A 25,305-nucleotide genomic window follows, 5' to 3' on the forward strand; every position below is an offset into this window, starting at 1 on the left:
CTATGCAACCTTCCTTGTGGGACTATTAAGAGGATCCCAGGAGGTGGTGATGTCAAGTGCCTAGCACACCAGGGGTGCCTCCCTATCCCAAGGAAGCAGACTCCAGCAGCTGCCAGCCTGGGGGAGGGTGGTCAGTCCCCCGACTCACTCGAGGTAGTTGGTGAGCTCCAGATTCTTATAGAGCAGGTAGCAGAAGTGGGAGACGGAAAAGGCGTGCATCCAGTTGTGGTAGGGGGGATCCCGGTAGCCCTTCTTCACCATCAAACAGAACCTGGGGGGGAGGAGAGAGGGCAGCAGAGGGGCCTCAGGCTCTCTTCTTCCAGGAATCACTTCAGGCTCTGCCTTGCCCCACTCCTTTCCCTTACTCGTGGTTCCGGGGGTCTGGGGACTGCCTCTCACCCATGGATCTTCCCCTCTCCCACAGACTGGGCCACTCCTAGTCATCCACAGAGACCCCTTCCCAGAGCGCTGGGGCAATGGAGGTGAGCGTGGAGGACAGAAGGAGGCAAAGCCTGAAGCCGCCTGCATGTGGAGGGGAAGACTGGGGCACACACCGGGCCAGAGTCGGGCAATCGATTTTGTAGTTATTGATGAAATTCATGTCCTGCAGCATGCTCAGGATGGCCTGGAGAGAGCAGAAGGGAAGGGTCAGAGGAACTGCCAATTTCAAAATGGGTCCCCTGACTTGGCCTTTCTTGAAGCCTCTAAAATTTTGGAATCTTAGAACTTGAGATCTAAAACTAGAGAACCATAAAAAACCAAAACCGAAACCTAGAGAACCATAAAATGATAAGGCCAAGCATTCTCAGAGCCATGAACTTTCAGAAACGGGATCTAAGAACTCTTGGAACGAAGCTCACATAATCTTTGAAAACCAGGGGGGAGGTGCCAACCCTGAGGCCACACGCCCTTGTCAATCACCCAGTCCAGCCCCTGAGTCCTGGACAGGCCCTGGGTCCCATGCTGGCAGACCACATGCCAACTCCATTACTGGGGAGGCTCTCTAGCCTTTGGTGATGACTGTCTCACCAGGAAGTTCCTAGCCACATCTAACTTAAGTCTGGCTGCACACCCTCTGCCTCTGCAGTCAAGTCGGGAGGGCCAGCTCACCATGGAAGTGTCATCCTCGGGCAGAGAGCGAGGGGTATAGGTGAAACTGGCAAAGTTGGAGTCAATGGCAGCCACAGGCTGGATTCCATCATGGAGGAGTTTGGTATATTCATCATCAGAGACCTAGAGGGGACCAACCACTGTGTTAAAAGATGGCCTCCACCCCCCACCCAGCATCCTCACCCTCAAAGTCCCACAGCAGGAGAGGCGATTCACTCCGGCATGCATCCCCCTCAGGACATCCACTCCGTGGAGAATCACTGGGCAGGAGGTCACTGTTGTGCAGCCCACCACCTACTGTGCCCTCTTGCCTGTAAGAACCCTCATCTGTAACAGCCTATCCTTAGCAAAGACAGAGAACACCCCTTCATGATACCCCCTGAACAATGCCAGCCTTTCACAGACACTAACTGGAGGTTTCCTTCTTTCAGGTAGAACGTCCCAGAATCTAACCTTAATCCTTCCGACTACAGCTTTGATCATAGCTATCCGCAAAGTCTGTGACCCTTTGATTTGGACACAGGTGAGAAGGAAATGACCACCACACACTCTGAACTAAAGCCCGAGGCAGTTCTTCTGAAACAGAGTCTGGGATTGAGATGGAATAGCAGCAGGTCGCCAAGGACTGCAGGAGCACTGTACCTAGGGAAGCTGTGGAAAGTCACTGAGTGAGCTTCCTAGCCTTCAGTAATTCTCAAGATGGGAGTTATCCCTGGACATGGGGATCACCTGGCTGCACCAGGTACTTCCTTGGGGTGGGTCCTGCTGCCAGCCTTGGGGCTGAACCAGAAACTGCTTGGAAGAGGCTGCCCTAAAGGAGAGCAGGAGAACAGGAGGCCAGGCATTGCTCTGGGTCTATCTTCTTATCTCCAAGAGAAGGCAATCAGAAAACCCAGGCTGGTCCTGGACCTCTGAGGAACCGGAAGGCAGGGAAGAAACAGGTGGGCTGCAGGGGACCCTGGGATCTTGAGGAGGGCAGCAGCTCCGTGCAGGCCTCACCTTCATGTGGTACATCATCATCTCGTTGGCCAGGTGGCTGCGATACTGGGCCTCATTCACTTTCTTGTAGAGGAGGGACTAGAGGAGAAAGGGAATGATAGGGCTCAAGTGAGATGGCTATGAAATCTCAGAATGGCCAAGACTGGGACAAGGGGTCAGATAGAAACCCCCCTTCCCATCCCATGCTAGCCCTAGTCTTTGCCTTCAAGCTCCAGCCCAGAGTAGCAAGCTCCCTCCCACTTTCACCCAGACCTTCCTCCCCTTGCTCTGCCTCCCCAGGTTCTGTTGGCATTTGACATGGCACTTTGCATCCCCTCCTGAGCCTGCCCCAGTCTTCAATCATGGCAGGGAAGGAGAAGCAAGGAGGTGGGAGAGCCTCAGGAACCTAGTGATTGCATTCCCGAGTCAGAGCTGCAACTCTGGACAATGAGACCCAACATTTTTCAAAAAGAAGCTGACTAGGGGCTTGGCTTGAGGTTGCGGTTGAGGTTGCTTTGGGAACGGGGTGGGCAATAATGGTGTTTTCCATGATCCTAGGAGGCTAACCGGACAGGATAGTAAATGGTATCCCCAATTTTTGGATGGGAGACAGGCCAGAGATGACCAGCAGGTGCTGTAGCCTGTGTAGAGACCCAGGAACCGAGCTCTGAGTCATGGACCCGTCGGAACAGTCAACGTGGAGAGGAGAACAAAGGGTCCTGTCCCCACTCACATGGGCTATGCTGATGCCACAGTAGATAGAGAAGGCGGTCGCCAGGTCCTCGTCGAACTTGCTGAACCATGGTCCGTTAATCTTGTTCACCAGCTCGGCCACACCAATGACCTCTGGGGACCGGAGAGGGGCTAGAACCGGCCGGGGGGTGTCGGGCGGGGTCTGCCCTCCGGGCCAGGGTGAGCCAGGCCTTCCCAGGTGGGGAAGGGTCGCGGATCCTGCTCAGGCCCCGCCCCGCCCCGCCCCCGCCGCGTTCGCCCCACTTCCCGGAGCCGCCCGAGCTCGCACCCTGGCTCTCGTTCTTGATGGGGAAGCAGAGGATGTTGCGCGTGCGGAAGCCGGTGCTGTCGTCCACGCCGCGGTAGAAGAGCGGATGCGCGTACGCGTCCGGGATGTTCAGGATCTGGCCGGTAGTTGCCACGTGGCCCGCAATGCCCTGGTCAGCGGGGATGCGGATCTCGTAGCTCTGCCAGGGAGGGGATGCGGCGGAGGAGTCGGCGACCGGCCTCGGAGCCGAGCCGAGCCGACCAGCGACTGTCCCGCCCGCTCCCGCTCCCGCTCCCGCTCCCGCTCCGGGGCGCCCAGCACTGGGCCCGGCCGCACTCCTGCGCGCCCGTGCTCACCTCGTCATCCACCACACCCCCGTCGAACACCTTGGCCACCAGCTCGTTCTGATCCAGCAGGAACACGGAGCAGCTGTGGGAGACGGCCTTGGTCCACAGGGCCCTGACACCCCTCTCCGACCACCCCCACTTCTCACGACCCCAGATTTCTGAAGCCTGGAAGGAGTGCTCCATTATACGACCCTCCTGAGAGCTGGCTGGCTCCAGACATTAATTCATCCCAACGCCTTGTTTTCCCTTGTAGTGCCTACTGTGTGCCAGGCACCGTGTTAGGAGCTGGGGACCTATGGCCAGGAAAGCCAGCCCCGCCTCTGCTGTCATTGGACCTTACCAGGGAGGGACACAGGCATGAAATAAAGGATCACACATGATATGACAGGGCCCCACAAGAAGGCAGTGGAGAGGGAAAAAGGAACAAGGGGACGGGGAGGAGGGCTGGGGCCTGTCTCGCCCCACCCGGAGGTAGATTCGCTTACATCTCAGCGTTGCTGAGGTTTCTGGCCTCTGTAATGATCTCCTGGAGCAGGACAGAGACATCATCTGTGGGGGGGAGAAGCGTGGAGGGCTGTGGTGAGACCCGACTAGAGTGCCCAGCCAAGCCCTCTGACCTCTCCTCCCCAGAACGCTGGTCCTGTGCCCACCCCAGCCCACCCCGCAGCCAGGCAGCCAGGCCTGGAGGAGGGCAGTTCACTCACCCAGGTGAGTGAAGAGGTTCTTTGCCACTTGGAGAAGAGCCTGGAATGGAGACAATGAAGATCACAGGGATTCGCATTGCAGAGGTGTCACCCCCTCCAGCCCCCTGCCTCCAATGGCTCCGGGGGGCTTCTCATCCCTCCTCTAGGGCTCTCTGGTCAGGCTGGGGACCGCCAGAGTCTAATTATGTCATTTGGCTACCAAGTGAAGGAGCGGGAAGTACAGCCCCGCTGGGCAGTAATCTGAGTCTCTCCTTCACCCCCCCACCTCCCCCACCCCCCCACACCTCCCCCCACAACTGCCCAGATGTTGCTGTAGTTCCCAAGCTGAACACTAGAGGACGATCCCACACAGTGCCTGCCGCCGCGGCGCTGGCCTGAGGAACCACCCACCTCCCTCTTTAAGAAGCCTCCAGGGCACCAGCGAGGGCTAGGTAACCTTGGTGCCATCAGTCCAGAAAAACAGGGGCTCTTCCCTATGGATGACGCTCTGAGGCTGAGAGCTGGGCAACTCTGTCCCCTCCAAGAGAGGCTCCTAGTAGGTCACTCACCTGGCACTCACACTTGAGCTTTTGCTCTTTCTGGAAGGCCAGGGTGCTGGTGAGCACCGTGCTCGTGTAGTGGAAGCAGTGCTGGATCACTCGCTCATCCTGTTCCGTGAACCTGGGGCAGAGGGCAGGGGTCACTGGAGAGGGAGCAGACAGCAGACTTCTCTTGCTGTTTCTCTTTGCTTCCATTTCTCCAGGAAGCCCACTCAGAGACGCAGCAGCTAACCATCACTCACTCCCCTCTACTGGGGCTGCTTGCTGCACAGGCAGCGTGGACCAGCTCCCCCCTCAGACAGGGGGGCTCCCTAAGGGGAAGGTTCTAATCCTCCTCAGACCAAAATTTCCTCCTTAAACTATTGCTCCTTGAAGCCAGGGCTACATCCCCTTCCACTGACTTCAGATTTATCCCAACTGAGGCTAAGTCTCCTCCCTCAGATTAGAGACTTGCCCAGGCCGGAGCTGGGTAGTCTCCTGCTCTTCCCCAGGGGCCACCAGCCTCAAGGAGCGGCAGTGGCACTACCCCGTCTTGTCCAGCTCCTGTCACGGTCCTATCTTCACAACTCTGCAGGCCCTGATTTGGTGCCTCCATAAATCCTACTGTGGTTGTGAGGAGGAGCCCATCTTACTCACAGAGCTAGCTCTCATCTGTCAAGACAGCCCCCCCAATCCTGCTGAGGTCATGCAATCTGGCCACCAAATGACTTGTCACCAGGGAGTTTTGTGGGGGCGGGATGGACCAAGCTGCGGCAGGATCTGCACTGGGGACATGGGTTAGCCTCTCCGAGCAGGGGTCTTGGGAGTGAGGGGGAGGAGCCTGCCTCAGAGATATTGACCTTCTCTCTGCCCCCAGATTTCCCTGCCCAGGCTTCTCCCCATTTTCTGGCTGGTCTCAGTGCTCTTCTGCTAGGACATCCCCCACTCCTACTGCTGCCCGATGCTTTGGGCCTAGATCCCTACACCCACCACCCTGTGTCCACCTCCCCCACCTTCCCTAGCATTTGAGGCCCCTTAGTCTGGTCCCACTCACCTCTGTCCCCTCATCTATGGGTGTCTCTCGTACTCGGCCATACTGAGATCCTCATCACTCTAAGAAAACTTCAGGCTCTCTCACACCTTCACATTTCCCCCCACACCGTTCGCTCTGCCTAGAATACCTTTCCCACCCTCCTCCCTCTCGGCCCTGAAAATAAACTTCGTATCTTGCAGGCAGGGACCATGACTGTATCACCCAGTGCAGAGCTGGTGCCAGGGAGATATATGGGAGGTGCTTGCTAAATGTTTTAACTGTACTCTACTTCTTCCCTGGCCACCAAACCCCATCTCACTCCCAGCTCAAGGGACTCTGGAGTCCCAGTTCTCTGGGCTCCAGGTAGCTTGTCTGCATTCACTGCTCTGAGCTGAACCCCACCTTGGCTCACGTACTCATTCCGCACTCACTCCTGAAATATATGGGACCCAGAGATGGCTACAAAGCTGCCACCAAGCCCTGTCTCATTTCCCTTCTGATGCCACCTCTCCTCTGGGTGTGGGGCCATCTCAGAGCCCAGTCCCCCAGCCAGCAGCCAAAAGTCACAGCCCCTGTGAAACTCCTCCCCAGGAGCCTCCTGCACTCCCCTCCCCAAGGGTCTCTCCAAGACCACCTGACCAGTGCAGGGCTGGACACAGTAGGTGCCCAACATGTGCTTACTGAATGGTATAAATGCTCCTCCCACCACTAGGATTCCAAGCACAGATGACACTAATCCCACATCCAACCTGCCTCAGCGGGTTTTGCTTCACCTTGTCTTCATTTCCCCAGGCCTATCCACCTGCCTACAGAGCTCTGTGTGCTGGCAAGTCCTGCTACTCAGGCCTATGACTCCCAGATCTCTGTCCCACCCCCGTAATACTGTCCCTGGGCTTCTGACACCTCTGGAGTCCCAACATCCCCAGTCTTCACTTTCTGCAGGACCTCCAGGGCCTGAAGCCCAGTTCCCTTGCTTGAGCCCCAGGGGTCAAGCATTTTGTCAATATCTCTCTGCATTCCAGAGTCAGGATTCCCCCCTCACCTGCCTGCTCTTCCCTACCTGTACAATTCAGGCACACACGGCTAGGCCAGCTGGACCAAGTGTGGCATCAGGGGTGAGCTGCACCCACGACAGACACGGTTCACCAATCACAGCACTGCTTCTCACTAAACTCATTTCCATTATCAACCCACTGTTTCAGGCAGCTACTACCATGTAATGAGTTGGAATAGGACATGAAATCTATTTATAATACCACTTTGAGACCCCAGATCTGACCTTGGTTCTTGAGAAATGCTTCCTAAGCCCTCTTTACCCAACTCTGTCCAGCCCCACCCCTCTGTGCCCGATGATTCTCAGAGCTGCCCTGTCAGTGTCTCTAAAGTCCTTCAGCTTAGCCAGCACCCGCCCCCCCTCCCAGCCTCTTCTCTTTAGCCTCTCCACAGTGTCAATGATGCTCTGTGGGTCCCAGAGAGTTCCCCATCCCAGAGCTCACCACCCCTCCATCAGGCAGTTTCCAGCAGAAGTGCCAAACAGGATGATGGCAAGTGGGGGAAAGGCCAGTATTCTAAGAGTAGATAATCCAAACTGGAGGAAGTGAGCAAAGAGAAGGGGAACTCATTTGGACCTCAACATGATTTTTAAATAAGCCAAAATCAGTGATGGAGACTCACCAATTACCTGTGCCTCAGCCAGCAGTAGCTACAAGGGTCTAGCGCCTTCATAATCCTGTAGTCTCTTGCACCAACAAATCATTTGGTCCACCACTGCCAGGACGGGATCCCCTGCCTGGTGCCCTTCCCTCACTGTTACCCTAGTCAATCCCTGCCCAGCCTCTCAGCTCCATCTCCTGATCCACTTCGCCCTAACAAGACTCACAAGTCTCCTCCGAGCTTGTTGAAGGCGCAGGCTAAGGCCACCACCTGGTCTGTAGCCCGGCTGATGACAGGGACGCAGAGCATGGCCTGCAGCTCACAGCCCAACATGTTCTGCAGCTGTTGCACATCCTCCTGCAAAAGGGGAGGTGTGTCGGGGCACCGAAGGAGGGAGGGAGTACGCTTCCTTCCTTCCCCCGGCACTCAACTACATTCTGCAGCAGACAGTTCTAAGGGGCTCCTGTGGGATGCGAAGTACTACACATGGGGGTGGCTTGGGAGAAAGTCCCTGCATCTTGTCTCTCCGATCTCCAGGTTGCCATCTTCCAGACACCCTGTCCCTTTGCCTCCTCCCCCAGTCCAGCCAGGCCATGGCTTACAGAGGTGAGATCTTTCAGCTGGATAGACTTCTTATCTTCCACCACATGGCCCAGGCGTCCTGTGGTCAACTGGGGAGTGAGGAGAGGTTGAGTCAGGGCCTAGCTCCCTCCAAGGAGCTAGGTCAGGCGACCTCGGACTCAACCCTCCCCTCCCAAGTCTGGAAGTTTCAACAACTTCTTCAGTAAGTCCAAATGGTGGATAGAGTCAGCAGAAGGGGGCAGGGGTAGAAAGTGGGGTGGAGGGAAGGATTCTTGATCAGAATCCCCTTTCCATGATATTAGGCTCTTCCCTAATTAGAAGAGAGAAAAGCAAACTCCAAGGATTCTCATTGATTTCAACAGATTCTAAGAGAGTCAAATCCAGAAATACTCCAACAGAATAAACTGGTCGCAAAGAAGCCTTTCTATAGATTGTTTAGAGATCTCTCCTAATGGATTCTATTTATGAGAGGCTGTGATCTCTCATAACATTTCTAAATAGATTCCAAGATCCAGATAATTCCATCAAATTCCAAGAGATTCTAGCAGAGATCTCAGTCTCTCTGGGCAGATCCCTGGAGTGTGGAGCTGGCCCTAACTGCTCCCACAGACTCCAACACTGAGGATGGAGGCAGAACTCACCGGAAAGCTGGTTTCTTCCTCCAGCACTTTGTCTCCGATGACCTGAGGGACAGAGTGGCCGGACGGTTAAAGGACGGGCAAGAATGTTCCCCTCGGAGAACCGGGTCTCTCCAGCTCCCCGTTCTGCCCACAGTGGACCTGGGCCCTCACCTTACAGGAAAGCTGGAGATTGTCCTCGGACACCAGCAGGAGGCAGCATCGAGAGGCCTGGGTCTCCTGCTGCAGCTGAGAGAGGCGGGGACGGAGAGGGGGCTCACCGGGGGCCTGGAGCCGCCCCCACTCCCCACCCTCTCGCCTCTCCCCGGCTCCTCAGGTAGAAGAGAGGGCGGGCCGCCGGAATCTGAACTGAGAGGGGGGTTCACGGGGACCTGGGTCCCTGGAGGGACACGGCGGGGAGAAGCACTGGTACTCACGTATTGGAGGACTTTGAGCTGCAGGGAAGAGGCGTCCAGGTCGTAGAGTTCCCCTGGGGTGGCGAGACGCGGGTTAGGCTCCCACCTGCCGGCCCAGCCGGGGGACCCCGGTCCCCAACCCCGGGCACACGTCCCCGCAGAGGCCCCTCCCCTCCAGGTTAGACCCTGTCTCCCCTCTTCATCCCCGCCCCCCGCAGCACCGGGTCCTCACCGCACAGCTGCAGGATCTTCCGGTCCCGGTCGGTGTAGGCCACCCCGCCCGCCGGGGGGTTCGGGACCGCTCCCGGGGCAGCGCCGGGCCCGCGCTGCTGCAGGGCCTGCACCCTTCGCAGGGCCACCAGGCTCTGGGGCAAGCCGAGCAGGCAGCCAGTCACTCGCCGCGCCCCGCGGGTACCGCGCCCGCCGCCCTCGGGCCCCTCGCCTCCACGCAAACCCTTCCCTGGTCCTGCGGAGCCCCGCGCCCCCACCCGCCCGGTCCCGAACGATTCAGCCCTCAGCGCTCCACCCACCTGTGGGCTCCCACTGCCCCAGCAGCGTCCTTGGGCCCATGAACACTCTCACCCCCACCCCCAGGCTCTTACAAAACTGGGCAGGACCAGATTTCTCCGTGTCTCTAGCACTCACGGGAGTTACAAGTCCTTGTTAAAGTCACAAAATCATAAAATCTCAGGAAAGACCCTCCATTAGGTAGGTACCTAGTACCTCCATTAGGTACCTAGTCCTTCCTAAGTACTGACGGGATATTTGACTTGCCTTATCTCACCGGACCATAAGCTATGGGTCAGTGCTATCCTTATCCCCATTTTCAGATGTGAAACCAAGGCTCAGAGAGGGTAAGTGACTTGCTCAAGGTCACATAGCCCAAAGATGGTGCACTGGAACCCAGGTCTGTCCAGCTCCCTGGCCAGATCATCTTCCCACCAGCTGTGACAAGGGTCTTCAGCAGCCCCAGTTGCACCCCGGCCCTACCCCCACTCACATGCTTCTCAACTGCCTGCAGGCTCCACTCTTCACTGTCATTCAGCTGGCCACAGTGCACCTAAAGGAATATGAGAGGAGGACTGGCTGTGACCTCCCCTAGCCTCCTGTCCCTGCCACAGTGCCCTCCCCACGCCCAGCACCACCTGTCCCCACCAACACATACACACTCCAGTCTGCGGGCCTCAGTGATAAGCCTATCCTTCTGACCAAGCAGATGGCTCCAGGAAAACCCCTTTGTCCAGGAAGCCTTCTAGGGCTAATCCAAAGAAATAGAAGTTTTCTGATCTGTGCCTTTTCAGACACTGTCCCATTAATAGCACAATCCAGGTGTCTAATGAGGGAAGGGTGGTGACCTTGGGCCCCTTTCCCTCTCCTAGCCCATGGAGCCCTTTAGGCCCTGATTATGGAATTGGTGGTATCAGCCTCAGCCTCCAGCTCCATCCTTTCGGAGTTGGGGTTTGAGCTGCCCCTGAGTCTGCAGTAAGAGAAGAGGTTCAACATTTACAATGCATCTGCTGTGCCTAAAGGACTTGGGAGGAAGGATAAGCGAATGAATGAACTGGAGTGATAAAGTGCTTGCCCTACATGTATGTGATTCTCACCAGCCCAGGAGGCAAGCTTCCACTCTGCACATGAACCAAGGCCCAGAGAGGTTGAATTGCCTTGCCCCTGGTCACACAGCAGAAAGTGGCAGAGTCTGGGACGGGATCAACCATCCCCTCCCCTTTTCTGCCCATACCTTCCCCAAGCCAGATCCCCTCCCATCCCTCCCACTCCCCAACCTCCATCACCCTATCCCACTCCAACTTCCCTGTGTCAATCATGAGGAACACCCTTAGCGCATCTTATATATGTTGTAAAAGCTCTTCTCCCAACCCTGCTTGGGCACTTGGTAAGAAAAATGAGGGAGGGAGGGAAGAAGAGAGAGCCCTGCCAGGCTCCCCACCTGCGTCACCAGCTTCCTGTGCCTACTCAGGGCTTCTCACCACCTGCAGGGCTCCCCACAGTGCCTGCACTGGGGTCCCTCCTTCATCCTCCCTCCCCACTTAGCAGCCCCCGCCCGCCTCTGCTCTAGGTCCCCTGCCTGAAGCAGATGGAGAGGAGGAGCCCAGCGGGTTCTCAGAAAGCGCACAGTCTGGCTGGGGCGGAATGGAGTGGGGGATGCAATTGGTGGGGTGCAGAACCTCATACCTGAGGACGTGGGAGAGGGCAGACTGGTGGGAACCTAAGGGTTGTGGGGGATCAGAGGGGGAGGGCATCTGCGAGGCTTCAAGAACTGGTGCTGAAGTATGGGGACGACACAGGGAGCCTGAAGAACTGGTGCTGAAGTATGGGGACGACACAGGGAGCCTGAAGAGACGGTATGGCAGACAGGAGACTGTCCTGGCAGTGCAGCTAGTAGGTGGCATGGGGATATGAGAACCAGGGCAGGGGTAGGACCCATGGTGCCACAGAGGGAAGAACCTTGAGAGCAAGGCTAAGGAACTGGACTTTGGCTTAATTGTACTGGGGATCCATGACAGACTTTAGCATCTATAGACCAAAGATGGTGTCGAAGGTTAAGCTCTGGAAGAAGTGCCACCACCGAAGACCCCCACAGGAAAGGATGTTGAAAGGCGGGGGGCATGGTTCATTTGTGTATGGCTTTCATAAACATGTTGGTATTTTACTGTTAGTGGGTGGAGGAGGTTATCCTTCTTGTTCCTTCCACCTGAACCCATCTCTCAGGAAAAGGGAAGATTCGGACCCCTCTGGGTCTGTGGGGACAATCAGTTGCTGGGTTGGCAATATAGTTTGGTGCCAATACAGAGCTGGGAGACTGAATGAGAGCTTCAGAAGGTTGGAGACAAAGAAATCCTTCTCCACCCACTGGACCCACCCCACCCCAGCACATGCTCCTGGGCTGCCTCAGCCCATCCCCACCCAGCATGTACACATTCTCCTGAAAAACCTCAGCACCCGCCCATACACTCACTTTCCCATGGAGATGCTCAGGCGTGTGTGCACACGCACATACAGAGTATAGTCCCAGACTCAAAGATATCCACACACCCACACAGCATATACACCATCCATATGTGCACATTCGTACCTGTACACAGGATACCTGAGTTCACATACCCATGAACCATGCACACACTTCTTCCCCCCCCCCCCATATGCAAACATACAGTCCCCAGCACTCACACATGGCTTTTTACTCACCAACAGGAACACCACTGCCACCTACTCTTGCTAATCAGGGAGTGTGTCTGGGGCCCAGTGGAAACACTCAGTAGTGGGCACTGGGGCTATAGAGAGAGTTGAAAGTCCAGCACAGCCCCACACCCCTCACCCTCACCAAGCCCAACATGGCTAATTGCAAGAACACCTCATCCTCATGTAAGGAGCTGGTGAGGCGGCACAGCCGGAGGGAAGAATGGGCACAAATCATGCATCAAATGCCAGAGACCAAGGGCAGCCCACTCCTGGGACTTATTATCCCAGAACTGAAGAATAGAGCTAAAGATTCTTTCCACACAAAGAATCTGCAATCAAGGCACCTGGAGCTGCAAGCCTCAGAGGCCCAGCGCTCCGCCAGGCAGCCCTGCACCTGGCTGGCATATTCCTCCACTGCCCGCATCTGTATCAGGCCCCACTATTCCTTTCAGGCTCCCCGTTTCTTTGCCAGCATTTGCTAACATTCGCAATCCTAGCCTTATTTTGCACTCTTGCTTGATGCCTGTCTCCCAACCCCTCCAGACTGTATGGACTGTGAAAGCGGGGCTCAGTCACTGCTGTTTGCAGCACCTAGCATACAATGCCTGGCCATGCTCAAGAATGGATACCAAGAGCAGAGACTCAGAGAAGGGAATGGGGTTGTTGAGGATGTAGCTGTGAGTCAGCCCTCCCAAAATATCTGCCCTGTGGCAGCCCCTTTACCCTTTGTACCCTCTGCCTCAGGATCTGGTTGCAGCTAGGAGGTAGGGGGCCACCTGTGCTGCCTCTGAAAGGATGTGAGATCCCGCAGGACAGGATCTCTCAGATGCATATGCCTGCATCCGGGAAAGGGTGTCCTGGGGAAGTGCATTTCTACCAGGCTTGGAGGAGAGGCAGACTGTGAATAATTTAAGTACCTTTCGAGAATTCTTTTTTAAAAAAAGGAGCTATTCACTGCTCAGGGTCTTTGAGGAGGTGGGCAGATAGTCGTCAGGAACCTCTCCTGGCAACCAGAGCCCCAGATAGCATCTTGCTCAACAGCATGTATCCCATACCTCAGACTCACTGGGATCACTCTTCTTCCAACCACCCTTCTCCCCACCCTGCCTTGGCTCATGCTGTTTACTCCACCTAGAATATCCTTTCCCCTCTTCTCTGCCAGTGGACCTCCTACCTATGCTCCAAAGCCCGACTCAAGTGCTACCTCCACTAGAGGCACCCCTTATTGCTCCAGCCTCTGCCACCAGAGCAGCTGCTAGCAGCATTTATTTCATTCAGCCACTGGTAGTCTGAGGCTGTGCCTGCCTTCCCCCAGATGGAGCTTCTAGAAGGCACTAATGGGTCTCACTTCTCTGGATGCCCAGAGCAGGGTTTTGCTAGGATGCACTAAGTTTAAGTAATGTGACCCACCTCCCCCTCCACAGCACACAAAACCTATACACCCAGGCCTTTCTCCCCCCCAGGAGAAGGCAGAAACCTGGGCTCCCCCCCCAATCTGAGCCCAGGTGAGCAGCAGTCATGGCAGCCATCCTCCTGCCCGCAAGATGAACAAACTCCAAACGTCCCTTTTGCTGCAGTTGCTTGCCTTCTGGCCCAGCCCTCACTGTCCCTCCCAGACTCTGCTCCCTCAGCAGAGGTGGGCGCCCGAGGTACCACCGCCCACCGCCCACCTCCGCCCACTGCCCCGGCCCTGGTCCTCTTCCAAGCCACCAGCTCTGGCCCAGATTGGGACCAAAAGAGGGAGGGAAGCCTCGCTGAGAGCTCGGTGCCAACAGCAGATCCGTCCCCTGCGGGAACAGAAGCTGGGGGTGGGGAGCAGCTTGCGGGAGAAACCAAGGGTGCGGGCGGCTCCCTCCGCGGGCAGATGGGGCGCCGGAGACCCAGCCAAGCACCCCTCCCCGCGGCCGCCCCCCACTCCCACTGCCCTCCCCCGCCAGCAGCTCCGGAAAGGTCAGGCGCCTCGGAAACCTTTAATTCTGGCTTAATGAGCTCGGGAGGAGTCCCACGGGCGCACGAGGACCCACTCTTCATCTGTCCCGCCCCCCGGGCTGCTCCCACCGAGGTGGTGGCGGCCTCGGTGAAGCCTACTCCCAATAATGGCCATTTGGGGCGCCCACCCTCGGTCCCGGGGACGGGACAGTGATTGTGAACGCTCACGCCCCCGCCCCGCCAGGCTCAGCCGAGCCCTGCCCCCGGAGCAGAAAGCCCGAGAGCTGCGCCAGGGGGCAGCAGAGGGCACGGGGGAGCCCCGGCCTGGGGGCCTGGGTTCCGGCCTGACGCCCCCCCTCCCAGGCAGCGCATCTCCCCTTCCCCCATCACCCCCTCCAGGAAGCCCTCTCCGCCCGCCTCTGGCGTGGGGCCGCAAGCTCTCTCAGGCAGCCCCTCCCGTAGCCCCCCCTCCTGCCCCCGGAATCCGACCGGCCGTCCCACGCTCTGTCAGCACCCCCCCCCGCCCCCCCACCGCAATCCACCCTTCCTCGGTGTCTCTCCGGCCTTCTGTGGACACAGCCCCCCGCCTCTAACCCGGAGGGGAGGATGCCAAAGAGGGAGCAAGGGTTGCACTTCTAGCTCACAGGGGGCTGAGAGGTGCAAATGGGGCTTGTGCATGTCTCGGAATGTGGCTAACCCGGCCAACGACTTTGTCCTGACCACTCAAGGTAGGCCGGAGCGCTGGGGTGTGGGGAAGCCCAAACTCCTCCCAGGCCCCCATTTCCCCAACTCCCGCCCAGCTTGCTGCTCTACACACACACACACACACACACACACACACACACACACACACCAGACAGGCTCCATCCACTGCACTTGCTCTGTCTCCCCCAGCCCACCCCACACCCCACACTGTTCTTACCAGGATGACGGCCGCCACAGCCCCAGCCTCCTTGTCCACCAGCGGCATGACCAGCACTGAGGGGAAGAGGGCAATGAGGTGGTCCTGCGGGGCCAGTGAGGCTCAGAGATACAGAGCCAAGCCCCAGGGAGGGAGACAAAGACACAGACAAAGAGGCTGGGACAGAGACACAGAGAGACCCAGAGACCCAGAGAGACAGGGGGTCCTGAGGCAGCAACAGAACAACCACAGCAATGTCCCCTGCATGGAAGGAAGCCCCCTCACTTCACAATTCTCCTGTGACCACCACCCCCAGCGACCCTGAGAGGGCAGGAGGCAGGAAAGGCTGAGCACCCCTATTTTACAGATTGGGAAAGTGAGGTCCAGAAAGGGGAAGTGACTTGCCCAAGATCACACAGCAAGTCAGGTCTCCTGACTCCCAGTCTTGTGCACTTTCCACATCGAGACAGAGGACAGAGACCTAGAGAGGCTGAGACACGAGGCAGAGAGACATGGCGGACAGGGGGTGTGGAGAGGAAGAGAAAGAAAAACAGAGACAGTGACAGAGAGAGCATGACAACAACGCAGCCCATCTAGCAATAGACACAAGCACACGATCACTGTGGCCACTGGCCACTGAGCCCTCGTATGTGCCAGGCCCTTAACATGCATTATCTCATTTGCTCCTCCTCAAAACACCCCCTCAAGGTAGGTTCTCTCATCCCCATTTTACAGATCAGGAAACGGAGGCTCAGAGAGGTTAGTAGCACAAGAGGGAGAGAATTAGAGGATTTGCTGGAGACACAGGCAAGAGAAAGATGGAGACAGAGATGAAGACAGGGATAGAAGACAGACGTGATCTCAGGAGCAGGAGCACAGTCCCTCCCTGCCCCTGCCCACTTCCCAGTCCTTACCTTGGCTGTCAGGAGCCAGTGGAGCCACCAGCCTGGCCAAGGGCTTCCCTGGCAGATTTGAGGGGCCCAGTCCATTGCAGCCCAGCCGCTTCCGGGAGACCACAGCCTCTCTGAAAAGAGGATGCCATCCCATCTCTCAGTCCCTGGATTACATAGGAGCAGACCCCAGCCTGGGGACGCACAGCAGGCTGGACCCTGCACATCTGCAAGGATCTAGACAATTTAACCTGCTGTAGGGTGGACACAAATAAAAGAGATGGGAACCCTGACCTGACCATGTAGCATCTGGCTCCTGGTACCTCTTGCTGGTGGGTGTGGGCCTAGTGCAGGTCCCCCAGAGCAAATAAAGCAAGGACTCAGAGCTAGGCTGCCTACATTAAATCCTGCTGTGGCTACTACTTGACCTTGGGCAAGTGACCTACCTCTCTAAGCCTCCCAGGGAGACAGAGTGTGGAGGAGAGTAGAATACTAACCATCTCCATCCTCAGAAAGCCATTCTATACACCTGAAACTAGTGTAACGCTGCATATCAACTATACTTCAATTAAAAGAAAAGAGAAAAAGAAAACATTCTAGAGCAACCTGCAGTGCTAAGCACAGGAGGACTCCAGAGATAGCTGTCCTAACTTGAGTTTATCCTTCACTCCCTATGTGCCATGCACAGTCCAAGCAACTCCTATAGATTAACTCAGAATTCCTGACAATCCTATGAATTCAATATTATCATCATTTTCCATTTGCAGGTGGAGAAACTAAGGCACTGAGAGGTTAAGAACCTATCCAAGGTCCCATGGCTAATAAGTGGTGGAGTCAGGATTTGAACCCAGGCAGTCGGCACCAGAGTCCATACTCTTTTTTTTTTTTTTTAATGACAGAGAGAGAGAGAGAGAGAGAGAGAGAGAAGCAGAGGGAGAACCAGGCTCCAAGCAGGGAGCCTGACGTGGGACTGGATCCCGGGTCTCCAGGATCACACCCCAGGCTGAAGGTGGCGCTAAACCGCTGGCCAGGGCTGCCCAGAGTCCATACTCTTAACTAGTGTGCTAGAATCTTTCTAAAGACCTGAGGGGGCATGAGCTTCCAACAGGATTAGTGTGAATGGGGGTAGGTGTGAAGAAGGGGGCAGGGAGGAGAGATGGTGTAGGAAGAATGACTTTCTATCTGCCCTCACCACACATACCACCCTTCCCCTGGCCTCTAGCTCTTCCTGCTTAATTAAGTGCCTGATTTTTCACCAACTGTCACTCCCTGATGATTAATTGTCCTGGGTTCCTCATCCCTCATGCTGCCTCTACTTAATTGTGTTTGTAGGAACTGCCTGGCCTGAAAAGAAGAGAAGCCTGGGGGGCATATGGGGTCACTCAGGGGAGCCAAGCAAAGGCCAGTTGAGAAAAAAGAGAGGGGGCAGCCTACAAGTCTCCTGATCAGGTCACAGCTTCTAGAGAAATTGAGGACAAAGAGGTTGAGCATTTTGGTAGAGATCGTGCAGTATTCTGAACTGGATCCACTCCCTCCCGGTCTCTTGGTCTAGAATCTACAAGAACCGGTGGTACCTCCTACCCTCTAGCCCTCGCACTCTGGACCATTAGGCTCCTAGAGTGCTAGGCTCTGGTTCTGCGCTGTCCAACTATGCCAATCATCCCAGGAAGGAATAGGAATCTAGGGTGGCAGGAGGGCAGTGCAGCCATGCTTCCTGATGACTAAACTGCTAAAGACTGGGGCTTTCTGGGGGCAGGTGCCTTCCTTGGTGACCCCCAGGCAAACCCTCTCTTGCTGAACCCATGCAGCCACTTGGCTTCCTGCAGTCTGGTTTTTGGGTGACCACAAGGTGGCGCTGGTCCCTATGCTGCTGGTCAGTGAACCTGTCACTTCATCCCACTGACCCCTGACTCCCCCATTCCTACCATCCCAACCCCCTGCCCTGACCAGAGTTACCTTGGCCTCATCCCCTTTCTCCTGGGGAACCCGATAAAGGAGTCTGCCCTCAGTCTTTTTTCTTTTCTGCACAAAACTTCTTCCTCTGTGCTCACAGCCCCATGACTCCCCAACCCCCCACTCTCATAAACTCCAGACCCCAGATAGGACCCCAGATACCCCAAGGCCTCCTGGAAGCCTGCCCTAGATGTCCGTGACGTTGACAAAGGCACCTAGTCCCAACCTGAACTTGTTCTCTCCCCCACAGAAAGTGGCACAACCACCCATCAGGTCCCTTGTAGCTTGTCCACAAACTGTCCTTAGCTACCTCCTCTTCCTCACCTCCCCCATTCAATGGGTGAATCACCTCCCATGCATCTCTCATAACTGTCCTGCATGGAATTAGTGTCAGAGAAAGCTTCCTGGAGGAGGCGATGCTGAGTTGGGTCCTAAAGAACATGCAGAGGTTATCGAGGCTGAGGAGAAGGGATGTGCAAGCAGGGGGAACTACCTGTGTAGAGGCTCAGAGGAGAGAAAGACCGTGTGGCTGCTGGATTGCCCTACTTGCAAGGAGGTTAGTGTGGCCGGATGGCAGAGAGCAAGGCTGCAGAGGGCCTGGGGAGCCGGGCGTGATCCTGAGGGCACTGGGAGCCCCAGAACAGACTTGCATAGGGGGAGGTAAGGGGCAGGTTTGCTCTCAGGTTAATCTGTTTAGCTGCTGGGTAAAACTCTCATTAGACAGGGAGGATCTGAGAGGCTGGAAACGTCCTGGCAGTGAGAGCCTGTGGTCTCAGGGGTCCCAGGACAGCAGCAGACGAAAGGCTGGGCTGGGGCAGGTCAGCCTTGACTCTGCCCAGATCATTCATGGAGCCCCGGTGCCTCCAAGGGGACTAAACCCTCTGGAGTCCCCTCACCTTGGCACCTTGCTCTGCAACCTGCCCTACCTGGCCAGGCCACATCCCACAGTCCCAGGCTGGTCTATGCTGGGCCATGCTCATCCCAGCCCATGCCCATGGGAGCCCTTTCCTCGGCTGCACCCTTTCCAGAACTGTAGCCCCTCTGGGGGTTTTAAAGACAGCCACAGACTGGAAGGGCAAGGGAAGGGAAGTGCCCAGGCTGAATCTCCCCAACTGAGATGGGGGTGGGGGCTGTGTCTATACTCCCACCCCAATGGTTCCTGACTCAACTTAGGACCTTGTGCCCTGCCACATCTTCCCTCCTGACTCCTCTATCCTCCTGTCCCAGATGCCAGGCCGATGGTGGAGGGTGAGGGGACTCCACGCCCAGGGGCCAGCTGTCCAGGCTGAAAGCTAATGACTCAGCCCCAGTGCCTGGGTGGTCATGGCTGCCCCAGTGACGATAAAGACAGATGGGCACAGAGTGGGGAGAGGAACGGGCGTGGACTTTATGACAGTTCCGTCCCTTTAACAATTATTTGTTTAGTGGCAAGAGTAGAGAAAAAGGCTTTCTGTAGGTAGGGTCAATGGCCTGGAAAGAGCTGAGTGCCCAGGCCCCCTTCCAATCCTCTGAGCCCCTTCTCTGGTGAGGCCCCATCCCTCTTACAGAGCACCCCACCCCTCACCTCCAGGGGCCTCAACCTCGCTCTGACTTTTCATCTCTCTTAGAGACAAATTATGATCTGGGCCAAGACCTGGACCCTCCTGTCCCCTGTCCTCTCCCAGAACGTGAGACTCCAGGGATGGGAAGAGACTATTCCCTGTGTCCCCTGAGACAAATCAGAGGGACCCACAGATTCTGCAGTGAAAGAGGACCTGGTCAGCTCTGAGGAAGACATTTCTCAAGGTGGGGCACCAGGACCCCCAAATGGTAGCAAAGGGAGACAAGCAGCTGGGCTGCTGTGGGTGATGGTGTCCCTTTGGCAGCTGAAAGGCCCCAGACTTCGCGCTACACCCAGCAGCGGATAGTGAGAGGCTTCAAGATGGCAGGAGACACACTAAGAGGAGGCAGGCGGGCGGGCTGGAGACCGAAATAGGCTGAGGGATTGAGGAGGCACCAAGATGAGGGAGCTGACTTCCAGGAAGGTCCTACCACAGACAGCCTTCCACTTTCCAGGAGGCTCTCCCCTCTGGGCCCTGGAATTCAGAGCTGGCCCTACCCTCACCCAGGGCAGTGTCCCATCTTACTGACTCTCAGGAACGGATGGAGGCCCAGAGTGGACCCTTGGCCTGGTGGTCACAGCCACTCCTTCCTGGATCCCAGGCCCCCCAACTCCCAGCCCATTGTTCTTGTGGAAAGACCCAACCCAGAGGGAGGCCACTGCGGCCCAGACACCTTTTCTGGAAACTGGATCCTTCTCAGTGCTGGGGGAGCTATACGGCAGGCTTCCTAGAGCACTTCCAGCTGGGCCTGGGTCGTGTGAGATAAGGGAAATGTGGCTGGATGAGTGAGATGGAGTCACACAGGGAAGGACTCTGCTCAAGAGAAGAGGTGTGACCAGCATGAGGGGGTAGGGAACCCAAAACACAGTGTGGAAATGAACCTGGGCCCCTGTGAGCCACGGAGGGGATGGGGTGGTGGCAGGAGGGGCCTCCCCATCCCCCTTGGACTATCTCCCCTGCCACTGTCACACCACACCGAGCACATCCTCTGCCCCTTCTTCCTGGGCCTTATCTGTCTTTATGACCCACCTCTATTCACACCTGCCGCTGTTTCCCAGCCCTGACGGCCCTCCAGGGTTTCCTGGAGCGGTGCCCCCTCCACTGGGCACAGCCAGAGGCTGGAGCTGCACCTCAGCCTGAGGCAGCTGCCCAGTCTCCTGCTGGGGCCCAAACCACAGGGGTCACCATTGGAAAGACCCAGCACCCAGCACCCTCACTTTATAGAAAAAGATGGGAGCCATAAGAGAAGGAGTTTTCTCAAGGTCACCCCAATGAGGACATTGGGACCTGGGGTGGAGGGTGACCAGCAACCACTGAGCTCCGACTTGTGCCAGGTCCTGGGCATCCGTCATCTCATTACATCAAAAGACAGGGCCTACTGATATCTCTGTTCTAGAGAGAAGAAAACAGATTTGGAAGCGGATACAGGGAGGCAGGGATGGGCTAGACTCCAGGCCTATCTGACTCCCATTCCAGTGCTCTTCCCTATTCCACATACCTAGCTAGGTCTTAGCCCTGGCCTTGGAGGTAGACTCAGCACCAGACACGGGCAGAGGGGGCAGTGATGGAGCGCAGATTTCAGAAGAGAGGACTGGCCTAAACCTTCACCCTTAATCCTTGCTGGCTGAATAAATTGTGATCTCTGTGTCCCCTGGGATGTGCGTGCATCCCCTTTTGCCCCTTCTCGGGCTCTTCTACAACTCCTGGGGTTTCTGAGCCCTGTCTCCCAGCAGACACCTCTTCATCTCCACTGAACTCTGGGCTAGTTGCACTGGAACACTCACTTTTAATTGCCTTTTTAATTTTTATTTTTTTAAATAAATTTTATTTATTTATTCATGAGAGACACAGAGAGAGAGAGGCAGAGACACAGGCAAAGGGAGAAACAGGTTCCATGCAGGGAGCCCGACATGGGACTCGATCCCAGGTCTCCAGGATCATGCTGAAGGTGGCGCTAAACCGCTGAGCCACCAGGGCTGCCCCCCTCCCCTTTTTTTTTTAACCCAGTATCTTTTCCAAAAGCTTTACTAGGTCTGGAGTCGGGGAGGGGGCATTGGGGAATACTGAGAGTGCAGAAGATCTGAGACCTCTCCAAGATGCCTGGACCACAGACCCCCCCGCCCACCCCATCTCACAGCAGAAAGCCTCAGGGGAGCATTTGCGGGTTCAGAAGGAACAGAGCAAACCCTGCAGGGTGCTCCCCTCCTGCCTTCTGAGCTTATGGCCCTGCATCCCTCTCCCAGGCACGCCTCCCCAGTCCACTTGAAGGAAACTTCTTGGATGGAGCAAGCTCCTAGGAAGCAAAGTTCTTAGCAGTAGGGGTGCTGGCCCTGAGGAGAAAAGTGGATATGATAGCATTATAGCATTCTTTTTCCTCAAGATTCCAAAGACCTGTCAGCCCTATCCTGCCATCTCACAGATGGGGCAGTAGAAGCCAGAGAGGGGCATGGCTAGCTTGGTTCACACAGTTCTTGAGGGAAGGAGTCATCAGGAGATGCTGAATGGGACAGTATCACCTACCACCCATCCCATAGGGGGACCAAATGGGAAGGCTCTGGGTTGTTGGAGAGGCACCACCCCCTCCCATGAGGAAGGGCTAGAGAGAGATCAGCATCTAGGAATCCAGAACTCCAAGTGCCAGAAGGGGCCTCAAGACCCCTGGCATCCCCAGCACCAGGACCTCGGGCATCCCCAAACAGCAATTTTTTCCCATGGCCTCTAGGAAAAGAGAGTGCCTTACTGGCCTCAGCTACTACCTCAAAAAGCCATTATCTCTGAACCATCTGGCCTGTTGGAAAAGCCCTCCCCCGGGGAGTGGAGTGCTGCCTTCTAGTAACCCCCACTGATGTCCACTCTGCCCTCAGCTCCTGACCTAGTGCTCCCCAGGCCCATGATGGCCCTGCAGTGCTTCGAAGGCAGTGACCATGTCCTCTGTGACCTGACCTCCTCTAGACCAGCACTCCTGCCTGCCAACACTTTCTCATCTGACAAGTTCCACTTCCCCTGACTGTCCCCTAAATGGCCAGGAACCAGGAGACTGTGTCCCAGGCCTCGCTCTGTCTCACACCAGGTATGAGGCCTTGGACATGTCTCAGGATGGAAGATAAGGAGGCTGACTTCAATAGGCTAGGAGGCATCAGGGGACCACAGAGCAGCGAGCCTACCCTACCGAGCCTACCGTCAGGGATTCCGACATTCTATCCTGCCAAAAACAAAACCAGACACTTAGCATTTCTAATGGATGTGGTTTTAAGTGCTTGTGTTAAACATTTAATCCTCGCAGCAACCCTAGGAGATGAGTACTGTCATTATCACCATTTACAAACAGGATACCTGGGGCCCAGAGAGGAGGAGCACCTTGCCCTAGATTATACAGGTAGTAAAAGGGAACTGGGACTTGAACCCAGGCAGTGGGGCTCAGAACCCACAGCAGGACACTGTCTCTGATCCCCCTGTGCTCAGACACAGGGTTGACACCACGTGCTCTTGCAGGTCTAACATTCTATGATTCTGTGAGAACCTCCCAGGTGGTTCTCATAGCCTGCTGGGGTTCTAATGATAAACTGTAGCCCCGACCTTCTGAGACTGGGCTCTGAGGAGACTGTGGCACTTTAGAAGAGCTCTCTAGGTTTCTAGAAGAACACCTACCAGTTGGCACTTCCCCTGTGCTGCCCACTGCCCCAACACAACATGAGAAAAGACATTGCTTCTTCCCTCTATGGGGAGTCAGTGACCCAGCCGGCAGGGAAGTAGAGGCCAACTGGATGGGGAGAGTCAGACTGGATGGCTTTGGAAAGTCCCCTCCACCCCCCACTCTCCACCCCCCACCCAGGCCTGAGATACTTGATTGTATGAGAGACAATGGGATACAGAATGGCTCACCGGACTTTCCCTTCCTGGGGCAGCTCGTGGGGGGGGTCCTCACACACCAGCCGGGACTCCCCATCCAGTAGGTAGGTGTAGACGGTCTCCTAGGACAGAAGGCACTGGTGAGATCCTGCGGAGAGCCCTCCCAGCTGCCCTGTCCCAGCCCAGAGAGGGATCTGGGTGATAAGGTCACAGACCCTGTGGCCGTGGGCTCAAGTAACTGTTTTTACTCCCCAGGGAATTCTAACAGGCAGCCAGCATGGAAACACTCCTTTATGAACTCACACTTTACCCCTCCTCTTGGAGGGGCTCTGGGCAGGCAGTGACCCATGACCCTGCTGGCTTTCCTTGTCTATCACCCCAAGTCCAAAGTGTCAGGGAGAGAATCTAAAAGGCTGAAAGTGTAGACAAATCCCATCCACCACCCGCCCCAAGGTATTTCCCTGCTGTGCCTCCAGCCTCAGCAAACTATAACAGTGGTCCATCCAAGGCTGTATGGCAGGAGGGGGCTCAGAATGCCCTGGAGGCTTCCCTCCTACCTCAGAGACACAAATAATTCTACAAGAAACTGCACACTGTGACTCAAGCCAGAAGGACTTCCTGGAGGAAGTGACCTTAAAGCTGTAATGCAGTGAAAATTAGACACATTTGGGGAATGAGGGGAGGCATAGAAGAACGGCTTCTGGGCGGGCTGAGTAGCAGATAAGTGTAAAGAGCACAGAGTATTTATGGAACTGACAGTGGAGGCAGGGGACACAGGAAGTGGCCCTGGGGTCAGCAGGGCCCATAAACATAGCTGAGGGGAGGCTGCTGTGAGTGCTGAGAGGTAGGAGCAGGTGCATATTCTGGAATGATCACTCCCTAAAGTGAGATCAAAGCTCTATTCAAAGTTGTCAAGTCTTCTGCTTGTCAATGTGCCTTCCTCAAGGGCCCAGAGCCGTCTTGACATCTTGGCCTTGGTTCTGGGCACACGCTAGCAGAAGTGGTTGCCCTCGCCGACCCGTGGGTAAAAAACCACATTCCCTCCAAGCAGGACTGGCTACCCCAAGGGATCCATAGACAACTCCCATCACCCCATCAGCACAGCCTCAGCGAGCGCCCCACTGCCTTGCATGCTGGGTGCAGAGGGAAACACTGAGGCCAGTGCTGCCCAGCAGAGACCGTGCCCCAGTTCGGGGCACCCACATGCCCAGCTAAGTATCCTGAGGGGCACTGTTTTCTTGGAGGCTGGTGTGTGCGGGCTCTCCTCTCTCCTGATGCTATCAGGGAGAGCTTCTGGAAGAGATGACACTGGAGCTGGGTGTCGAAGACCCACTGCAGTAAGTTTGGCAGTTAAGTGTGGAATCTAGTCGAAGCAATTACTCTTTGGCCACTGTGAGAGCCCACAATCCTGCCAGCCACTCTTGTTATCTTTGGCTGTCCCTACCCTCCAAGTCCCAGGAGTTGTTCCAGTCCCACTTCCAGAGAACTGGAGCCAACTCACTGGTGGTGTGGGCTGGGAGGATAGGGCCTGAGAGGAGTGAGAGGGGCAGGCATAGGCCAGGCCTGGAGGTCTCCTCATCTCTGTCCTACCTCCTTCTGGTCCTCCAGTCTTTGCAGCAGCCTGAGAGGGGCTGGAGGCATCTAGCCCAAAGATGTTAGGAGGACCCCCCCACACTCCCCAGCACCCAGAGTCACAGGGAGAGAGAGCCTGGCCTTGGCAGAGAGAGAGAGAGAGAGAGAGAGAGAGAGAGAGAGAGAAGTGGCTACACAGGGGGTGGGGAAGCAGGGAGGACAGATCCTCATCACTTCCGGATGTCCCTCTGCCTCCCACCCCCTCACTCTCAGCCCTGTGGGTTAAAATTAGCTGAGTTTATTGGAGAGAAGGAGGGAACCATCGCAGACACATCAGCACCATCTGCATTCAGGGCTGCCTGCCACAATGGGTGCTGATGAGGGAGCCAGGTGCTGGCTCTCCTCAGAGAGGGGGACTATGGAGACCCCTCCCCCACTGCCCCACCCTCCC

The 25,305-nt window shown here is 56.2% G+C and overlaps 1 protein-coding gene across 5 annotated transcripts in view; it reads right to left on the reverse strand.

Moving 5' to 3' along the window:
• PDE2A (phosphodiesterase 2A) overlaps positions 1–25,305 on the reverse strand; it is a 92,706-nt gene that overhangs the window by 4,570 nt on the left and 62,831 nt on the right. For all 5 annotated transcript variants that reach the window (XM_072794469.1, XM_072794471.1, XM_072794470.1 and 2 more), the window contains 20 exons: positions 23,316–23,404; positions 15,904–16,013; positions 15,011–15,066; positions 9,959–10,018; positions 9,191–9,323; positions 8,980–9,032; positions 8,717–8,791; positions 8,567–8,608; positions 7,946–8,014; positions 7,570–7,700; positions 4,688–4,799; positions 4,140–4,179; positions 3,921–3,984; positions 3,445–3,517; positions 3,110–3,287; positions 2,822–2,934; positions 2,110–2,187; positions 1,111–1,233; positions 555–625; positions 149–271 (listed from right to left, as the gene is read on the reverse strand). In XM_072794469.1, the coding sequence (XP_072650570.1) occupies positions 149–271; positions 555–625; positions 1,111–1,233; positions 2,110–2,187; positions 2,822–2,934; positions 3,110–3,287; positions 3,445–3,517; positions 3,921–3,984; positions 4,140–4,179; positions 4,688–4,799; positions 7,570–7,700; positions 7,946–8,014; positions 8,567–8,608; positions 8,717–8,791; positions 8,980–9,032; positions 9,191–9,323; positions 9,959–10,018; positions 15,011–15,066; positions 15,904–16,013; positions 23,316–23,404 (1,793 nt within the window). The remainder of the gene's footprint in view (positions 1–148; positions 272–554; positions 626–1,110; positions 1,234–2,109; positions 2,188–2,821; positions 2,935–3,109; positions 3,288–3,444; positions 3,518–3,920; positions 3,985–4,139; positions 4,180–4,687; positions 4,800–7,569; positions 7,701–7,945; positions 8,015–8,566; positions 8,609–8,716; positions 8,792–8,979; positions 9,033–9,190; positions 9,324–9,958; positions 10,019–15,010; positions 15,067–15,903; positions 16,014–23,315; positions 23,405–25,305) is intronic.

This window comes from Canis lupus, chromosome 23 (genome assembly GCF_048164855.1).
Source record: "Canis lupus baileyi chromosome 23, mCanLup2.hap1, whole genome shotgun sequence".
Taxonomy (NCBI): domain Eukaryota; kingdom Metazoa; phylum Chordata; class Mammalia; order Carnivora; family Canidae; genus Canis; species Canis lupus.